At 55.6% G+C, this 14,899-nt stretch overlaps 1 protein-coding gene across 1 annotated transcript in view; it reads left to right on the top strand.

Annotated features, from left to right (window-relative positions):
• SRCIN1 (SRC kinase signaling inhibitor 1) overlaps positions 1 to 14,899 on the top strand; it is a 72,758-nt gene that overhangs the window by 40,270 nt on the left and 17,589 nt on the right. Inside the window, exons 4-15 of the mRNA XM_050762358.1 lie at positions 334 to 398; positions 686 to 1,324; positions 2,357 to 2,449; positions 2,685 to 2,728; positions 3,008 to 3,195; positions 4,359 to 4,534; positions 10,561 to 10,691; positions 10,822 to 10,969; positions 11,287 to 11,533; positions 12,030 to 12,264; positions 13,891 to 14,045; positions 14,338 to 14,490. Coding sequence (XP_050618315.1) covers positions 334 to 398; positions 686 to 1,324; positions 2,357 to 2,449; positions 2,685 to 2,728; positions 3,008 to 3,195; positions 4,359 to 4,534; positions 10,561 to 10,691; positions 10,822 to 10,969; positions 11,287 to 11,533; positions 12,030 to 12,264; positions 13,891 to 14,045; positions 14,338 to 14,490 — 2,274 coding nt within the window. The remainder of the gene's footprint in view (positions 1 to 333; positions 399 to 685; positions 1,325 to 2,356; positions 2,450 to 2,684; positions 2,729 to 3,007; positions 3,196 to 4,358; positions 4,535 to 10,560; positions 10,692 to 10,821; positions 10,970 to 11,286; positions 11,534 to 12,029; positions 12,265 to 13,890; positions 14,046 to 14,337; positions 14,491 to 14,899) is intronic.

The raw sequence follows: 14,899 nt of genomic DNA, 5'->3' as shown, positions 1-14,899 counted from the left end.
AATTTGCTCAACTATTCTGCTGCTCACCTCGGTAACAAATTTGTGTTGTTGTTGTTCTTCGGAAGCCTGAAATAGCAGCCGTGCCCATGGCTCCCACTCACATGGCCTCTTGTCTGTCTTCCCAGGGTGCCTGGGTCCTTTGCCCACTCCTTACCTGCCAGGTGTCCCAGGGAGGCCAAGGCCGGGAGAGACTGGGGAACTCTCTTGTGGCCATGCCAGGAGTCTGTAATCTGTTTGGGTGTCACTGGCTGGCAGGACCTTCCCAGGCCTGGATATGGGCAGTGACAGGGGGTGCTCATCCTTGATTCCTCTCGCCCTGCCCGGCCCCTGCAGACCCGCAGCTCACGCCACACTCAAGACGAGGCTCGCAACGTCTTCTACGAGCTGGAGGACGTCCGGTGGGCGTAGCCCCAGGGGGATGCGGGAGGGCTTTCCCACACTCCTCCTCTGCCGGGTGCTGGACCCCGCCGGCCCTTCCCCAGCTCCTTCCTGACCCGATCTCAGCCTTTCCCCTCCCCTCCCAGAGCCCTACCGCCCCGCCCCCTTCCTGGGCCATCTCAGCCCCACCCCCTCTCTAAATCATCCACCCCCGCTGGTTCCCTTTGCTTTGAGCTAACCTGAAAATGGCGCCTGAGACCAGGACGAGGCCGGGGTGGAGGCTGCTGGGCGTGTGTGCTTGTGGCAGCCCGCCCGCCCAGGGCGTCAGCCCCAGCCCCAGCGCCATCCTGGAGCGGCGCGACGTGAAGCCGGACGAGGACCTGGCGGGCAAGGCGGGCGGCATGGTGCTGGTGAAGGGCGAGGGTCTCTATGCAGACCCCTACGGGTTACTGCACGAGGGCCGTCTGAGCCTGGCCGCGGCCGCCGGCGACCCGTTCGCCTACCCGGGAGCTGGCGGCCTCTACAAGCGCGGCTCGGTGCGCTCGCTAAGCACCTACTCGGCCGCCGCTCTGCAGTCCGATCTGGAGGACTCCCTGTACAAGGCTGCGGGCGGCGGCGGCGGCCCGCTGTACGGCGACGGCTACGGCTTCCGCCTGCCGCCCTCGTCACCGCAGAAGCTGGCCGACGTGGCAGGGCCCCCCGGAGGCCCCCCGCCGCCGCACAGCCCCTACTCGGGGCCGCCCAGCCGCGGCTCGCCAGTGCGCCAGTCCTTCCGCAAGGACTCGGGCTCGTCGTCCGTCTTCGCCGAGAGTCCTGGAGGGAAGACCCGCAGCGCGGGGAGCGCCTCGACAGCCGGAGCTCCCCCTTCGGAGCTCTTCCCTGGGCCTGGGGAGCGCTCGCTGGTGGGGTTCGGGCCGCCAGTGCCAGCCAAGGACACGGAGACCAGGTGAGGGACGTTAATCAGGCTTCAGGGACTGGGGGTGGGGGGTGCGCTGCGGAGAGGGTGCACGGCAGAGTCCGTGGCAGGTGTGTGTCCTGGACTGAGATCCCGGAGTCCTTTGGAGACCTTGAGTAGTCTTGAAGGGTGGCCAGAAATCATCTTGGATGTGGCAGGGAGGGCATTGGAAAGACCAGCTTGTCATTTTCCTCCCATCCGCAAGACTCAAGGGGGTAGTTGAGAGGTCCCCAGACGAGGACTCTGGAGACTTGTGTTTGCATCCATTTTCTAAGCTTCAGTTTCCCCAACTGTAAAATTGAGGGGCTGAACCACTTTTAGTGGCTTTCCAGCTTAAGAGTTTGCAGCAGTGAGAGCTGTCCAGCACCGGGACAGCTGAAGTCCACTGGGGAGGAGGGTGCTATTGAGAAATGGCCACGGGGAAAGGAGCACATTCGGGTACCTAGCCTCCAGGCTGAGGAGCCCCTGCCCATCGCTCAGTCCCCTCCTAAGGGTGCAGGGCTGGAGGAGGTAACCAGGGCAGTAGGTAACCTGCGCCCTCAGGCAGCGCTGCTGAGCAGTGAGAAGCCATTGGCCTTCACACAGCTCTTACGTGGCCTGTGTGCCAGGCACTGCACACGCTACTGTCAGTGCCAAGCTGGGCAAACCCAGTTCCTGTCCTGGTCTAGTGGAGAGACACTCAACATACCTCCACTTCCCTTGGGTGGTGTGGAAGGAGGGGTTCCTCGGGGCTCCTGGGGTCTGTGGAATGTTTTTGGGAGGGGGTCAGGAGAAAGGCAGAGCAGGCAGGGGAAAGCATTGCCAGGCATGGAGAGATCAGCGTGCAGCCTTTAGGGAGGGAGTGAAAGGTGAGATGGGAGGCTTTGGACCTGATCCTTAGGCTTGGGGCCCTTTGGGTTGTCTGTGTTTTGGTAGCCAGGGATGGGACGGTGTTTCTTCTGGTTACCAATTTAGGAATGGGGGGCTGGGCAGGAGAGACCCTATGCTCAGAGGCGAGGTTGCCCAGACCCCCTTCCTCCCCAGGGAGCGCATGGAGGCTATGGAGAAGCAGATTGCCAGCCTCACAGGCCTGGTGCAGAGCGCCTTACTTCGAGGCTCTGAGCCTGAGACCCCCAGGTGAGGCCCCTCTCCCAACACCACTGCCAGGGCCTGGGGGTGGAGCAGGAGGAAGGGGAAATGGGCATCAGCTCTGCCAGTGTCTCACTGGGTGACCCTGGGTGAATCCCTTCCCTTCTCTGGGACTCTATCCTGACATCAGAGAGCTGGAGGAGATGACATCTAAGGTCCCACCCAGCTCTGGAGGTCTGGGGCTGGCCTGGACCCCCTAATGGCTTTTTTCCCTGTGCCACAGTGAGAAGATTGAAGGCTCCAACGGAGCAGCTACCCCCTCAGCACGTGAGTGACCCTCCCCCTCCCCCATCCTTGTTCTCTCAGAGGCTGCTTCCTAATCTATAAAGTGGGGATTAAGCAATAGCTACATCACTAGCCTTAGCCCAAGAGGTCTTTGCCCTGGCACTTTGGTTCCCACCCTTAGGGCTGGCCACTTGGGGCAGGTAGTCAGAGCCACGGGGTTCTCTGGCTATGTGGTGGAGAGTAGGGAGGACGCTGTCCCAGCCCAGTCCTTCCCAGGCTCACAGTTTGTTCACTTTCTCCTATCCTCGTGGTCCTCTGCAGCCTGTGGGTCAGGCGGCCGGAGCAGCGGGGCCACCCCTGTGTCCGGCCCGCCCCCGCCCTCGGCCAGCAGCACCCCTGCAGGGCAGCCTACCGCCGTTAGTCGGCTACAGATGCAGCTTCACCTGCGAGGCCTGCAGAACAGCGCCAGTGACTTGCGCGGCCAGCTCCAGCAGTTGCGCAAGCTCCAGGTACCGCCCCGTCCCGGGCATCGCCCCACCAACGCTCACCTACTGGTCGAAGCCCTTGCCACAAGTCCCGTCCCATCCCCTACTACCTCATCCTTTCCCCAGAGCTCCCACGCCCGAGTCCTTCGCCACTCACTGGTCTCTCTCCGAACCCTTTCTCCCCTTCCCCTTTCTTGAGCTTCTGCCCCCTCGCTGAACCTCCGCTTCCTCACCAAGGCCCTACCCCTCGCCCGTATCCCCCTCATTGAGCCCTCCTTTTCCTTCCCTGAGTCCCCATCGCCCTCCTGGAGCCCCAGTCACCCACTGAGCCCCTCCTTCGTCAGTATCCCTCGGGGCAGTTCCAGTTCCTTCCTGCCCTGCAACCCTTTCCCTAAGTCAGCGAGAGCCCTTCCCCCAAGTCCCCTCAGCTCCTCCCTCCTGAGCCCTGACAGTCTCCCCCGGCCCTGCCTGGCAGATGGTCCCACCTGTCAGGAGCTTGGCACCGCCGTGTCCGCTCCTCAAGCGGGCCCAGGGCCCGTCAGGTGAGGATAATGAGCAGAGACAGGCTGGGGAGGGGGCAGAGAATTGCCATCTGGGCAAAGGATAAGATCTCGCCCACCCCCGCCATTCAGGCTTGGAACTGGGTTGGATCAATGGTTAACTTAGTCTTCCTGTCCCAGCCGTGGAAACTCTATCAAACGCCAGCGCTTGAGTCCTTCATTCCAGTCCCGTCCCCATTCCGGGATGATGGAAGCCACAACCATGCGGCCGCACTGTCGGCAGGGACCTACATAGGGCCACACCCTGTCGCGCAAATATTCCCAACCCCTTTTCCTGCCTCATATTCCCCAGAACTTAACCTTGCCCTCCTCCCCCTGCAATAACCACCCCGTCACTGCTGCTTGCGGCCACAGCCATGCAGCTGCCCCTTTGCATGGCCCATTTAAACGCTTCCCCCTCCACGATCCCCATCCGTTCTCCTCCTGCCTTCCCTAGAACTTAGCCCTCTGCCCCTGCCCTTCGCCATCCCACCCCTTCGCTGCTGCCTGAGGCGGAGCCAAGCAGCTGCATCTTCTGCCGAGCCCCGCCCTGGATTGGGCAATCCTCTTCCCGCCTTCTCCCGTCCCTTCCCCTGCCGCGCGCCTCCGCTCCCCCCACCCGGGTCCATCCGTCCGTGCGTCCCGCAGCTACAGAACCAGGAGTCGGTGCGCGCGCTGCTGAAGCGCACGGAGGCAGAGCTGAGCATGCGCGTGTCGGAGGCGGCGAGGCGGCAGGAGGACCCGCTGCAGCGGCAGCGCACCCTGGTGGAGGAGGAGCGGCTGCGCTATCTCAACGACGAGGAACTTATTACCCAGCAGCTCAAGTGAGGCTGGGCCCGCGGGGGAGGGAGAGGTGGGGGTGCGGCCGGAGTACCTGCCACCTGGTTTCCCTGGGAGGCGCAGCTCCCTTCCCTCGAGTCACAGGTGGCGTTGGTCTGTTCTGAAGCCTGATTTCCTTCTCTGGCCTGATTTCTGTGTGACCCACAAACCTTTGATCGGCTGGCATTATTCCTGATTTCTTTTTTCTGGCTTGATGCCTGCTTTGCTATGGTCTTGCTTCATAATGATCCACACTCAGGCTTCTTGTGGCCTGCAGCTTCACTGTCATCTGGCCAGCTGCCTGATTTCCCTCTGCCCTCTGCCTACTTTCATTCTGGCCTGTGACCCGTGCAAAGTGACCCTCGGGTAGTGCGTTCAGGTGGAGCGTTTAGGTGCCGCCACTGCTCCAGCCTGGCGCTGACCAGCCACCATTGGAGATCTGATTCCCTGATCTCTGAGTCCAGATATAGCCAAGGAAAACCCACCTTCCTTCCTAGTGCAGCTGGAACAGGGCTGAAGTGTTTTCAGAAGGAAGGAGGAATCGTGAACACTCCGCCTCCACATGCTTAGGCATGGAGGGGTTAACAGAAGACAGTCTTCTGATCCAAATTTAGCAAATGGCTGTCTGGCCAACCATTCCATTGTCTGGCACCTTTGAAGGGAGATGCTGCCTTTCACTGTCCATTCAGGGAGTAAGAACCCCCACCCTGCTTTCCCTCGCCAGTGATAGGGATCTGAGACAAGAGGCCCTGCTCCTTCCTGTGGACCCCCTCTTGGCGACACAAGGCACTAGGGGACCTGGAGTCCAGTGCCAGCCCTGAGGTGCTGAGTGATCAGGGCAGTTCCTGCCCCTCTCTGTGTCCCAGTGTCCTCATCTGTACCCAGCATTAAGCTTTTCACCTCTCTTTTCAACAAGGGGTTGAGTTGTACTGGTTGGGGACTCCGGGAGCCAGGAGAGGCTGCTCCTTGGAGCCCAGCTTCCTCACTAAGTCATAAATGAGCCTCTTGCTAGGGGTTCCTTGAGATAGGTCGCTGCTCCTCAGTCTGGGGCTCACATAGCCTAGTGGTACATGTGCATTTCAGCAAGACCCAAGGCAACAATTCCCATGACACCATGTAGCTGAAATAGGGTAAGGGGCCTCCCCAAGGGGACATAAGCCAGGAGCAGCCACCCCATCACTCTAGGTGTGATAACTTAGTGATGACTCCAGCCAGATCTCCAAGCAGATTGGCAGGTACCATCTCTCCTCACCCAGGGAATTCCATTTCTCCAGATTTTCTATCCTTTCCTTGTCCCTTTTCATTCAGCCCAGAGGAGGGGGGTTGGAATATTCAAAAGGAATTTTACTGAGACATTAAAGGAAAATTAAAGGAGATCTAAAAGCACAGAGCTAGAAGATACGAAAGGACAGATTTATGCCACTGTCATTATAAGTGTTTGGTCCTTGGCTTCCTGAGAACCTTGGTTCTCCAGGAACACAGACTCCACACCCCCTGCCCCATTATCAAACCCATTATTCAGAGAGCTTGGGACCTGCAGTACTGTTTCTGGCAGGATTCTCCATCCTCCTGAAAGAGGGCTCCTGCCTCTACTGGGTTGGGCAGATACTGGGCTCCAACTTCGCCATGAAGGCCCTCCCTGCCCAGCTCCCATAGCCTTCCCAGGCTTTAACCCTGCAGCCTCCCTATCCCACACTCTGGCCATAACCCCTGCACACTTACTCTTGCTCCAATTTGCTATGCCCCTTCCTCTTTCCTGGCAACTTGCTGGAAGTTAAAACTGGTTCTGTTTCATTCAACTTGACTCACTCACCTGTTCATCTAGCCCAGCACTTAAGGTCTGTCTGGGCATTGCCTTTAGGTGCAGCCTCTGCTGACTAAGACCTTTTAGGTCCTGGACTCCACCTTTGCCTAACCCAGGGCGAGCTTTGTAGGTATGCCACCTGTGCAGTCATTCAGGGCCCCACGCTTGGAAGGGCCCCATGCTTGGTATAATGCTCTGCTGTTGCCATCTTGAAATTCTTAATAATTTTTAAACTAGAGGCGACATTTTCATTTTGCATTGGGCCCCATTAATTATTTAGCTGGTTCCATTTTGACTCTTCCCTGTTGACCCCTCCAGGACTAAATCTGGGTTTGGAAAGCCTAGCCACTTTTTCATCCAGTGTCTAGACTAGCTGGCCTGGGACTCATTTGCAGAACTTGCCCAGGTTAGAGGCCGCACAACTTTGGCAGATTGGATGATGAGAAAATCAAGTGGGGAGGCCTAGTCCCTCCTGCCTGAGAGTTGCAGTGTTGTCATCTCCTGAAGTCTTATTTGAGTCCTTTTTTTTTTTTTTTAATTATTATTATTATTATACTTTAAGTTCTAGGGTACATGTACATAACGTGCAGGTTTGTTACATATGTATACTTGTGCCGTGTTGGTGTGCTGCACCCATCAACTCGTCAGCACCCATCAACTCATCATTTACATCAGGTATAACTCCCAATGCAATCCCTCCCCCCTCCCCCCTCCCCCCTCCCCATGATAGGCCCCGGTGAGTGATGTTCCCCTTCCTGAGTCCAAGTGATCTCATTGTTCAGTTCCCACCTATGAGTGAGAACATGCAGTGTTTGGTTTTCTGTTCTTGTGATAGTTTGCTAAGAATGATGGTTTCCAGCTGCATCCATGTCCCTACAAAGGACACAAACTCATCCTTTTTTATGGCTGCATAGTATTCCATGGTGTATATGTGCCACATTTTCTTAATCCAGTCTGTCACTGATGGACATTTGGGTTGATTCCAAGTCTTTGCTATTGTGAATAGTGCCGCAATAAACATACGTGTGCATGTGTCTTTATAGCAGCATGATTTATAATCCTTTGGGTATATACCCAGTAATGGGATGGCTGGGTCATATGGTACATCTAGTTCTAGATCCTTGAGGAATTGCCATACTGTTTTCCATAATGGTTGAACTAGTTTACAATCCTTATTTGAGTCCTTTACATGACAGTCTCTTCCTCTTCTGAGTGATGTTTGGGAGTGACCATTTTATAAAACTGGCACAGCTTGGACCAGTCAGGTATCACACATATGAGCAGGGGAGTTGTTCTTTCCCATGTGGTAGGGCGAGGGCTGGGCTAGGGCAGTGTATGGATTGGGGGCAGCATGGGTGATGTTGGTGTAGTGTGGGAATGAGATGCAGCAGAACCAATGGCTGATGTCAGATGTGAATAGATCCTGCTCTGCCACAAAATGGCTGTATGACCTTGGACTAACTAGTTAATCTCTTTGAATATCTTTTTTTCCTTTTTTTTTTTTTTTTTTTTAATGACAGAGTCTTAGTTAGGATAGCTAATTAATTAGGGTAGCTTGCTATAACAAATAAGCTCCCAAATTGTTTAATAATTCAAAAGTAATAAACATATCTTTCTCATGGAACAGTATTGGGTGTGTTAGGCGGGTGGCTCTCTTCTCCATGCAGTCATTCAGGGACTCAGGCTGATGGAGATTCTGCTGTCTTCAACATGTGTTTTCCAAGATCACCCAGAGAGTTCCAACTTACAAAAAAAGAAAAAGGAGCATGGAGGATCTTACACAGGAGGTTTTTGTGGGCCAGGTCTGGAAGCAGCATGTGCCCCTTCCACTCATCTTCCATTGGGTAGACTTCAGTTAAATGGCCACTTATCACTGCAAGGCAGGCTGGGATGTGTAGTCTAGTCTCTGAGCCACTGTTTGTGTGTAAGCTGGAGATGATAACTGTTCCCACCTCCAGGATTTGTTTTGAGGATTAATCAAAGTAATGAAAGCCAAGGCCTGAGTGTGGCACCTGGCATACAGTAAGTGCATAATACAGGATAGCTGTTTAACTGGTAGTGCTGCTAAGTCACAAGCTTTTGCCCTTGACTCCAACCCAGTCTGTCTTTTCATCTGTTAGTTGGATGAAGATGGGTAAGGTGTGCTGATAAGATTTGCTGATGACACAGAGCTTTAAGCGGGAGCAAATCTGTTGGATAATAGAACTGAAATTCAAAAGTTGTTTGCACCTAGATTGAGCTGAAATCCAACGGATGGGATTTGACAGGAATGTATATAAAGTTCCGCATTTGGGTCAGAGATGTCAGCGACTCAAGTACAGAACTGAGATGACCTACCTGGGCAACAGTTCCTTCTCTCCCTTGTTCATTCATTCCACATTATTTCCCAGAAATCTACTCTGCACCAGGCACCATGCCAGGTGCTAGAAACCAGAGATGAATCTGGAAGACATGGTCCTTGCCTGCCTGGGGTTAGTAGTCCAGAAGGCTGCACAACCCAGCCAACAGGAGCTTCAGCGGTTTGGAGGGCAGGAAGCAGACCCAGCAACCACAAGGGGAAGGGCTGGAGGAGAGCTTCCCATTGAGACCTGAGGATCAGTGGGAGTTAGCACGTGTGTGTGCGTGTATGTGTATGAGTGAATGGAATATTCTAGGCAGAGAAAACAGCATTATAAAGAGCCAGAGAGGGCAGCACATGTAGCACCTCAGAGCAGTTCTGAAGGGTTCTAAGCAGAAGCCAGATGGGACGAGGGGTACAGCGGCACGGAAAACAAGAGCAGCTCCCAGGCACTGAGCCCTTGCCGCCTGCATTAGCTCATCCAATCCACCTGATGGCCCCCATGAAGGGGGAACTCTTTTATTTTTTCTTTTTTTTGAGACAAAGTCCCACTCTGTTGCCCAGGCTGGAGTGCAGTGGCACGATCTCGGCCCACTGCGACCTCCCGTCCTGGGTTCAAGTGATTCTCCTGCCTCAGCCTCCCAAGTAGCTGGGATTACAGCCACATGCCACCATGGCCGGCAAATTTTTGTATATTTAGTAGAGACAGGGTTTCGCCATATTGGCTAGCTGGTCTCGAACTCCTGACCTCAGGTGATCTGCCCGCCTCGGCCTCCCAAAGTGCTGGGGTTATAGGCATGAACCACCACACCTAGCGGGGAACTCTTACCATCCCTATTTTTTGGTCGAGGAGGTTGAAGTCCAGAGATATTAGGTAACTTGCCCAAGATCTCTCCTCTGGCAAGGGCAGAGCTAGGATTGGAGCTTAGATCAGTCTGACTCTAGAACCAAGTTTTCAACTACCATCTTCTTGCCCTTCTTGGCTGCACTGAAAAGTTTGGATGTTAGCCTCAGGATGATGGGATCCATTTAGGGTTCAATGGCAGGAGTGATGACCTGATCTGATTTACAGTTTAGAAGAATATAGGGTCTTAAATGACACAAGTTCAGCATACACTAGCTGAAAATCTAAAGCAGCTTTGGCTCTCAGGAAAGAGACTGTGTGGCTGGATCATTTGGGAGAAGGGCAATGAACATGGCAGTTTCCCCCGAAACAAGAAACCTCTCCAGGGGCACGTGCTCTGCCTCTGGTTCTCTGAAAGGCAACCAAGTTCTCTCTGCTTCCTTGGCAGAATAGAATCAGGGGATGCAAGTTACAATGAGAGATGCTGGGGCGGATATTGCTGAGGATCAGAGCTTCCAAGGGGGACAGATGGTGCAGGGCACCTCTTAGGGAGAGCTTCTGAAGTCTCCTCATCTCTGAGATTTGGCATTGCAGATTTTACTTGAGCATGTGGTTGGTGGCTGGCTTTTATGTTTGTTTGTTTTTGAGACAAGGTCTCCCTCTGTCACTTAGGCTAGAGTGCAGTGGCACAATCACGGCTCACTGCAGCCTCAACCTCCCAGACTCAAGCGATCCCCCTGCCTTAGCCTCCCCAGTAGCTGGGATTACAGGCACCTGCCACTACACCCAGCTAATTATTTTATTTTTTTGCAGAGACGAGGTCTCCCTATGTTGCCCAGGCCGGTCTTGAACTCCTGGGCTCAAGAGATCTGCCTGCCTCAGCCTCCCAAAGTACTGGGATTACGAGCATGAGCCACCACGCCCAGCCTCCTGCTTTTACTTTTGATCCGACTGGTGGCCTGATTTCTTTCCAGCTGCCCAATTTCAGGGGGCTGGGCTGGCATCTCAGGCCAGAAGAGCTGAGAGGGTCTCTCTGTGGCTGCAGTGACCTGGAGAAATCGGTGGAGAAGATCCAGAGGGACGTGTCCCACAACCACCGGTTGGTTCCTGGCCCCGAGCTGGAGGAGAAGGCACTGCTGCTGAAGCAGCTCGGGGAGACGCTGACGGAGCTCAAGGGTGGGTCTGGGGCCTGCGAATGCAGCATGTTGTCCAGGGCGGGGGAGTCTGCCATATTCCAGCCACCATCCCCTCCTCCCAGTCTGCGGTGCTCTCTCTGGCCCCGGCTCATACCTTCCTGTCTCCGAAGCTCACTTCCCGGGCCTGCAGAGCAAGATGCGGGTGGTGCTGCGCGTGGAGGTGGAGGCGGTGAAGTTCCTGAAGGAGGAGCCCCAGCGCCTGGATGGGCTCCTCAAGCGCTGCCGCGGGGTCACGGACACACTGGCCCAGATCCGAAGGTCATTCTGTCCCTGACCTCTGATTTCCCATGGGGTCACACACTGGGCCCAGACCCATAGGTCAGACTGAACCCTCACCCCAGCTCCCCCAAAGGTTCACTGACTGAACTGGCATCTCAGCTCTGCCTTGTGACCCCTGCATGCTGTAGACCTGGCTTCCTCTTATACCAGGGGCAGTCACTCCTCCCCAGGCCCTCCCACCTCTCCTGCAGCATCCCAGGATGCTGCCTCCCACCCCTTCTCCCTTAGGCCAGCCTTCCCGCAGAAGGGTCATCACATGCTGGCCTCACAGCTGCTCCCAACTCTCCCAACCCCAGGCAAGTGGATGAGGGTGTGTGGCCACCCCCCAACAATCTCCTGAGTCAGTCCCCAAAGAAGGTGACGGCAGAGACTGACTTCAACAAGAGCGTGGACTTCGAAATGCCACCCCCCAGCCCCCCGCTGAACCTGCATGAGCTGAGCGGACCAGCTGAAGGAGCCTCTCTTACCCCTAAGGGGAGCAACCCCACCAAAGGCTTGGACACTCCTGGCAAGAGAAGTGTGGACAAGGCTGTGTCTGTTGAGGTGCTGGGGCCAGGGATTGTGGGTGGGGCCGTGAGCCAGGTTCACACATTCTTACGACCATCCTTCCTAGGGTGGGGAGTGCCAGTCATATGGGTCTTTTTCCTTGGTGGAGGAGGGCCAGTGCCCTAATGGAAGTCTAACAGGCATAATGAGGGTGACATTAGCCCTTCTAGACAGAAAGCATATTATGAAGCTACAATAATCAAAGCATTATGATGTTTGCCCAAGAATAGACTATGTAGTCAGTGAAATAATAGAATGCCCAGAAATAGATCTAAGTTTATCATGAATGTAGTATATAATGAGGATGGCATTCCTACCCATGGGGATGCCATGTCATACCCACGAGAAGTCAAAGAGTTTTCCTGGAGGTGGGATCAAATATGAGGCTTCCTTTTCCATTCCGTGCCTCTGTGGCTTGGGGGAGGAGGCTGAGGCCCCAGAGTTCCTGGAGCGGGAGAGCTACCTTGGTCCTGACTCCTGGCTCCCTCTTAAGGCTGCAGAGCGAGACTGGGAGGAGAAGCGGGCAGCCCTGACCCAGTATAGTGCCAAGGACATCAACCGGCTGCTGGAGGAGACACAGGCAGAGCTGCTCAAGGCCATCCCTGACCTCGACTGTGCCAGCAAGGCCCATCCAGGCCCAGCTCCCACTCCAGACCACAAGCCCCCCAAGGCCCCCCACGGCCAGAAGGCAGCCCCCCGAACGGAGCCCAGCGGGAGGAGGGGCTCAGGTATGGGGAGTAGTAGGGCTGGTGAGGAGCCCAGTGTCGGGGAGTGCCCTCCTCGGGAGCTCAGGCTGATGGGGGAGGCACTGGGGACTCAAGATCATTGTGGCCGGGCTGCCAGACAAGGGAGGCCCTGGGACATCAGCGGCCACTAAAGGGAGACTGGGACCCAGAAGGACAGGGTGAGCTGGATTCCATCCCGGCTTTTCCCACTGTCCTGGGAAGGGAGCCGCTGAGAGGACCAGGCAGGGAGGACAAGCAAGTCCAGGCAGAGTCATCCGCCTCCACGACTTGGCTGGGTGCATGCCACAAACCAGGCTGTGTTGAGGGTGGGTTCCAACGCTGATACTGACACAGTTCCCATGGTCCCCAGCCTGAGTCACGGTCCCGGGGTAGGCAGAAATCCAGACCAGAAGTGGCAGTCATCATTCCTTCATTTTATTCATTCCTGCAATGTATATTTGTTAAGCACCTACTGTGGGCTAGGTGCTAGAGATATGGAAATAAGACAGGGCTTGCTTTCAAAGAGCTCAGAATTTAGTGGGGGAAATAACACTGACATTTGTGTGTATCAAGCACTTGCTCTGTGATAAGAACTGTTCCATTGTTTTTAATGTATTCATCCTTACAGTTTTATAACAAGCCCAGGAGGCAGATACGGTAGTTATTCCCATTTTACAGAGGAGGACATAGGCTCAAAATGATTAAGTAATCTGTGCCGGGCCATGCCTAGTATGTAAACCAGAAATAGAATGCAGATGTTAAAGGTAGTAGCAGAGGTGAATGCTGGCACTGTGCAGTCCTGGTGGAGGCCCTAGGAGGGCAGGAAGGCTTCCCTGAAGAGGTGACTTTTCACTGAAGTCTTGCAAATGAGTGGGCACTTCCCCAGCCAGTGAGAGAGGGTACTCCAGGGTGAGGGAACAGTGCGTGCAAACGCCTGGAGGTGTGTGTGTGTGTGGTGTGGCCTGAACAGGGTCCAACCTGGGGAGCAGCAGGCAGAGCTGAGGCTGAAAGCCTGGTAGGTGCAGAGGTGCTGGCCTAAGGAGCTTGGACATGGTTTGGGGTGATGGGGAGCCACTGCAAGATCAAAGGCAGGGGAATGTCATGGTTAGAGTGACCTCTCTGCAGGTTACCCTGGAAACAGGGCTGGAGGACTAATTGGGGGAAAGGAGAGCCCAGTGGGAGGGGCCAGGATCCCTGGAGGAGAGATGGAGAGCTGAGCCAGGGCAAGGGTGAGGGCCAATGGGAAAGAGGTCGTTAGAGCAGCGCCTCTCTAACTTGAATGTGCGTCCATCACCCCAGGATCTGTTCAACCAGATCCTGATTTAGCAGCCCAGGAGTGGGGCCTGAGCTGCAGTTCTGACAAGCTTCCAGGCGCTGCCAGTACTGCTGGTCCACAGACCACACTTGGAGTAGCAAGAGTGCTGTCAGGAGAGGGACAGGGCTTGGGGCTGGCGTGCAGGAGGAGATAAGAGAAGGAGGGGGCCCTGTGTTCTTGCCCCCAGGCTTTCTTCTCACTTCCTCCGGGTCCTCCCTGGAGGAGGAAGCAAGGTTTATCCCCTTCAAGTTAAATGTAGTGCACTGACTCCAGGGTTGCAGGCCCGCTGACCCCCGGCCCCTTGGTGCCTGCAGATGAGTTGACAGTGCCCCGATACCGCACAGAGAAGCCCTCCAAGTCACCCCCGCCGCCCCCTCCCCGCCGGAGCTTCCCCTCCTCCCATGGCCTGACCACCACACGCACTGGAGAGGTGGTGGTCACCAGCAAGAAGGACTCGGCCTTCATCAAGGTACCACTCCCACCTCAGACAGAGGGCCGGGGGACTGAGTTAGGATGAATCCTCAGATGACTTCTGGAGACCCTCTGGGGTGGGAAAGAGACCCCTTTCTCAGAGAACATGGAAGGAAGGAGGGGGTAGCCGGTGGCAACTTTGTCCTGCTAGTTTGGGATTCCGGATATGTGTATTTGCCTTAATTCCATGCTAGGCCCCTGTCCGTTGAGGGACACCATGGGGCCTGGGAGGTGAGCTGGTGCTGAAGCCGGGCAGAGCCTGGCCTTGACAGGGGTCCCGGGCTTTGCAGAAGGCCGAGTCCGAGGAGTTGGAGGTGCAGAAGCCCCAGGTGAAGCTGCGCCGGGCCGTGTCGGAGGTGGCCCGCCCAGCCTCCACACCACCCATCATGGCCTCGGCCATCAAGGACGAGGATGACGAGGATCGCATCATTGCAGAGCTAGAGGTAGGTCAGGGCACACCTGGCCCCCAAGGTATCAGCCAGGCCCCCTTCCCTGCCAGGCTGCCCCCAGGCCAGGTGACAGGATGAGACAGAAGATGGGCTCTCGGGCTCCCTGTGGAGTGCTGGCTGTTCAGACCTCAGGCTTTTGCCTCCATTTCTTCTCCACTGTGAAATGAGGGGTGGGGGTCTAAAGTCTTCTCTCCTTACAGATTTGAGTTTTTTAATTGTAGTCTCTGAGTCCCCCCAAGTATCCCCAGACCTCCTGCACTCTGAAAACCCCATATCCTAAGATTCGGAGATCACCAAGTTTGGAGACCCCCATCCCCGAGTGTTCCGAGATCAGCTCATGCTTGAGACCCCATACTTGAGTATTCTGAGGACAGAACTCTGAGACTCTCATGCCCCATGCCTC

Source organism: Macaca thibetana, chromosome 16, assembly GCF_024542745.1.
Source record: "Macaca thibetana thibetana isolate TM-01 chromosome 16, ASM2454274v1, whole genome shotgun sequence".
NCBI classification, from domain to species: Eukaryota; Metazoa; Chordata; class Mammalia; order Primates; family Cercopithecidae; genus Macaca; species Macaca thibetana.
Note: the sequence above shows the minus strand (reverse complement) of the source record. Positions and strands in the feature narration are given on the sequence as shown.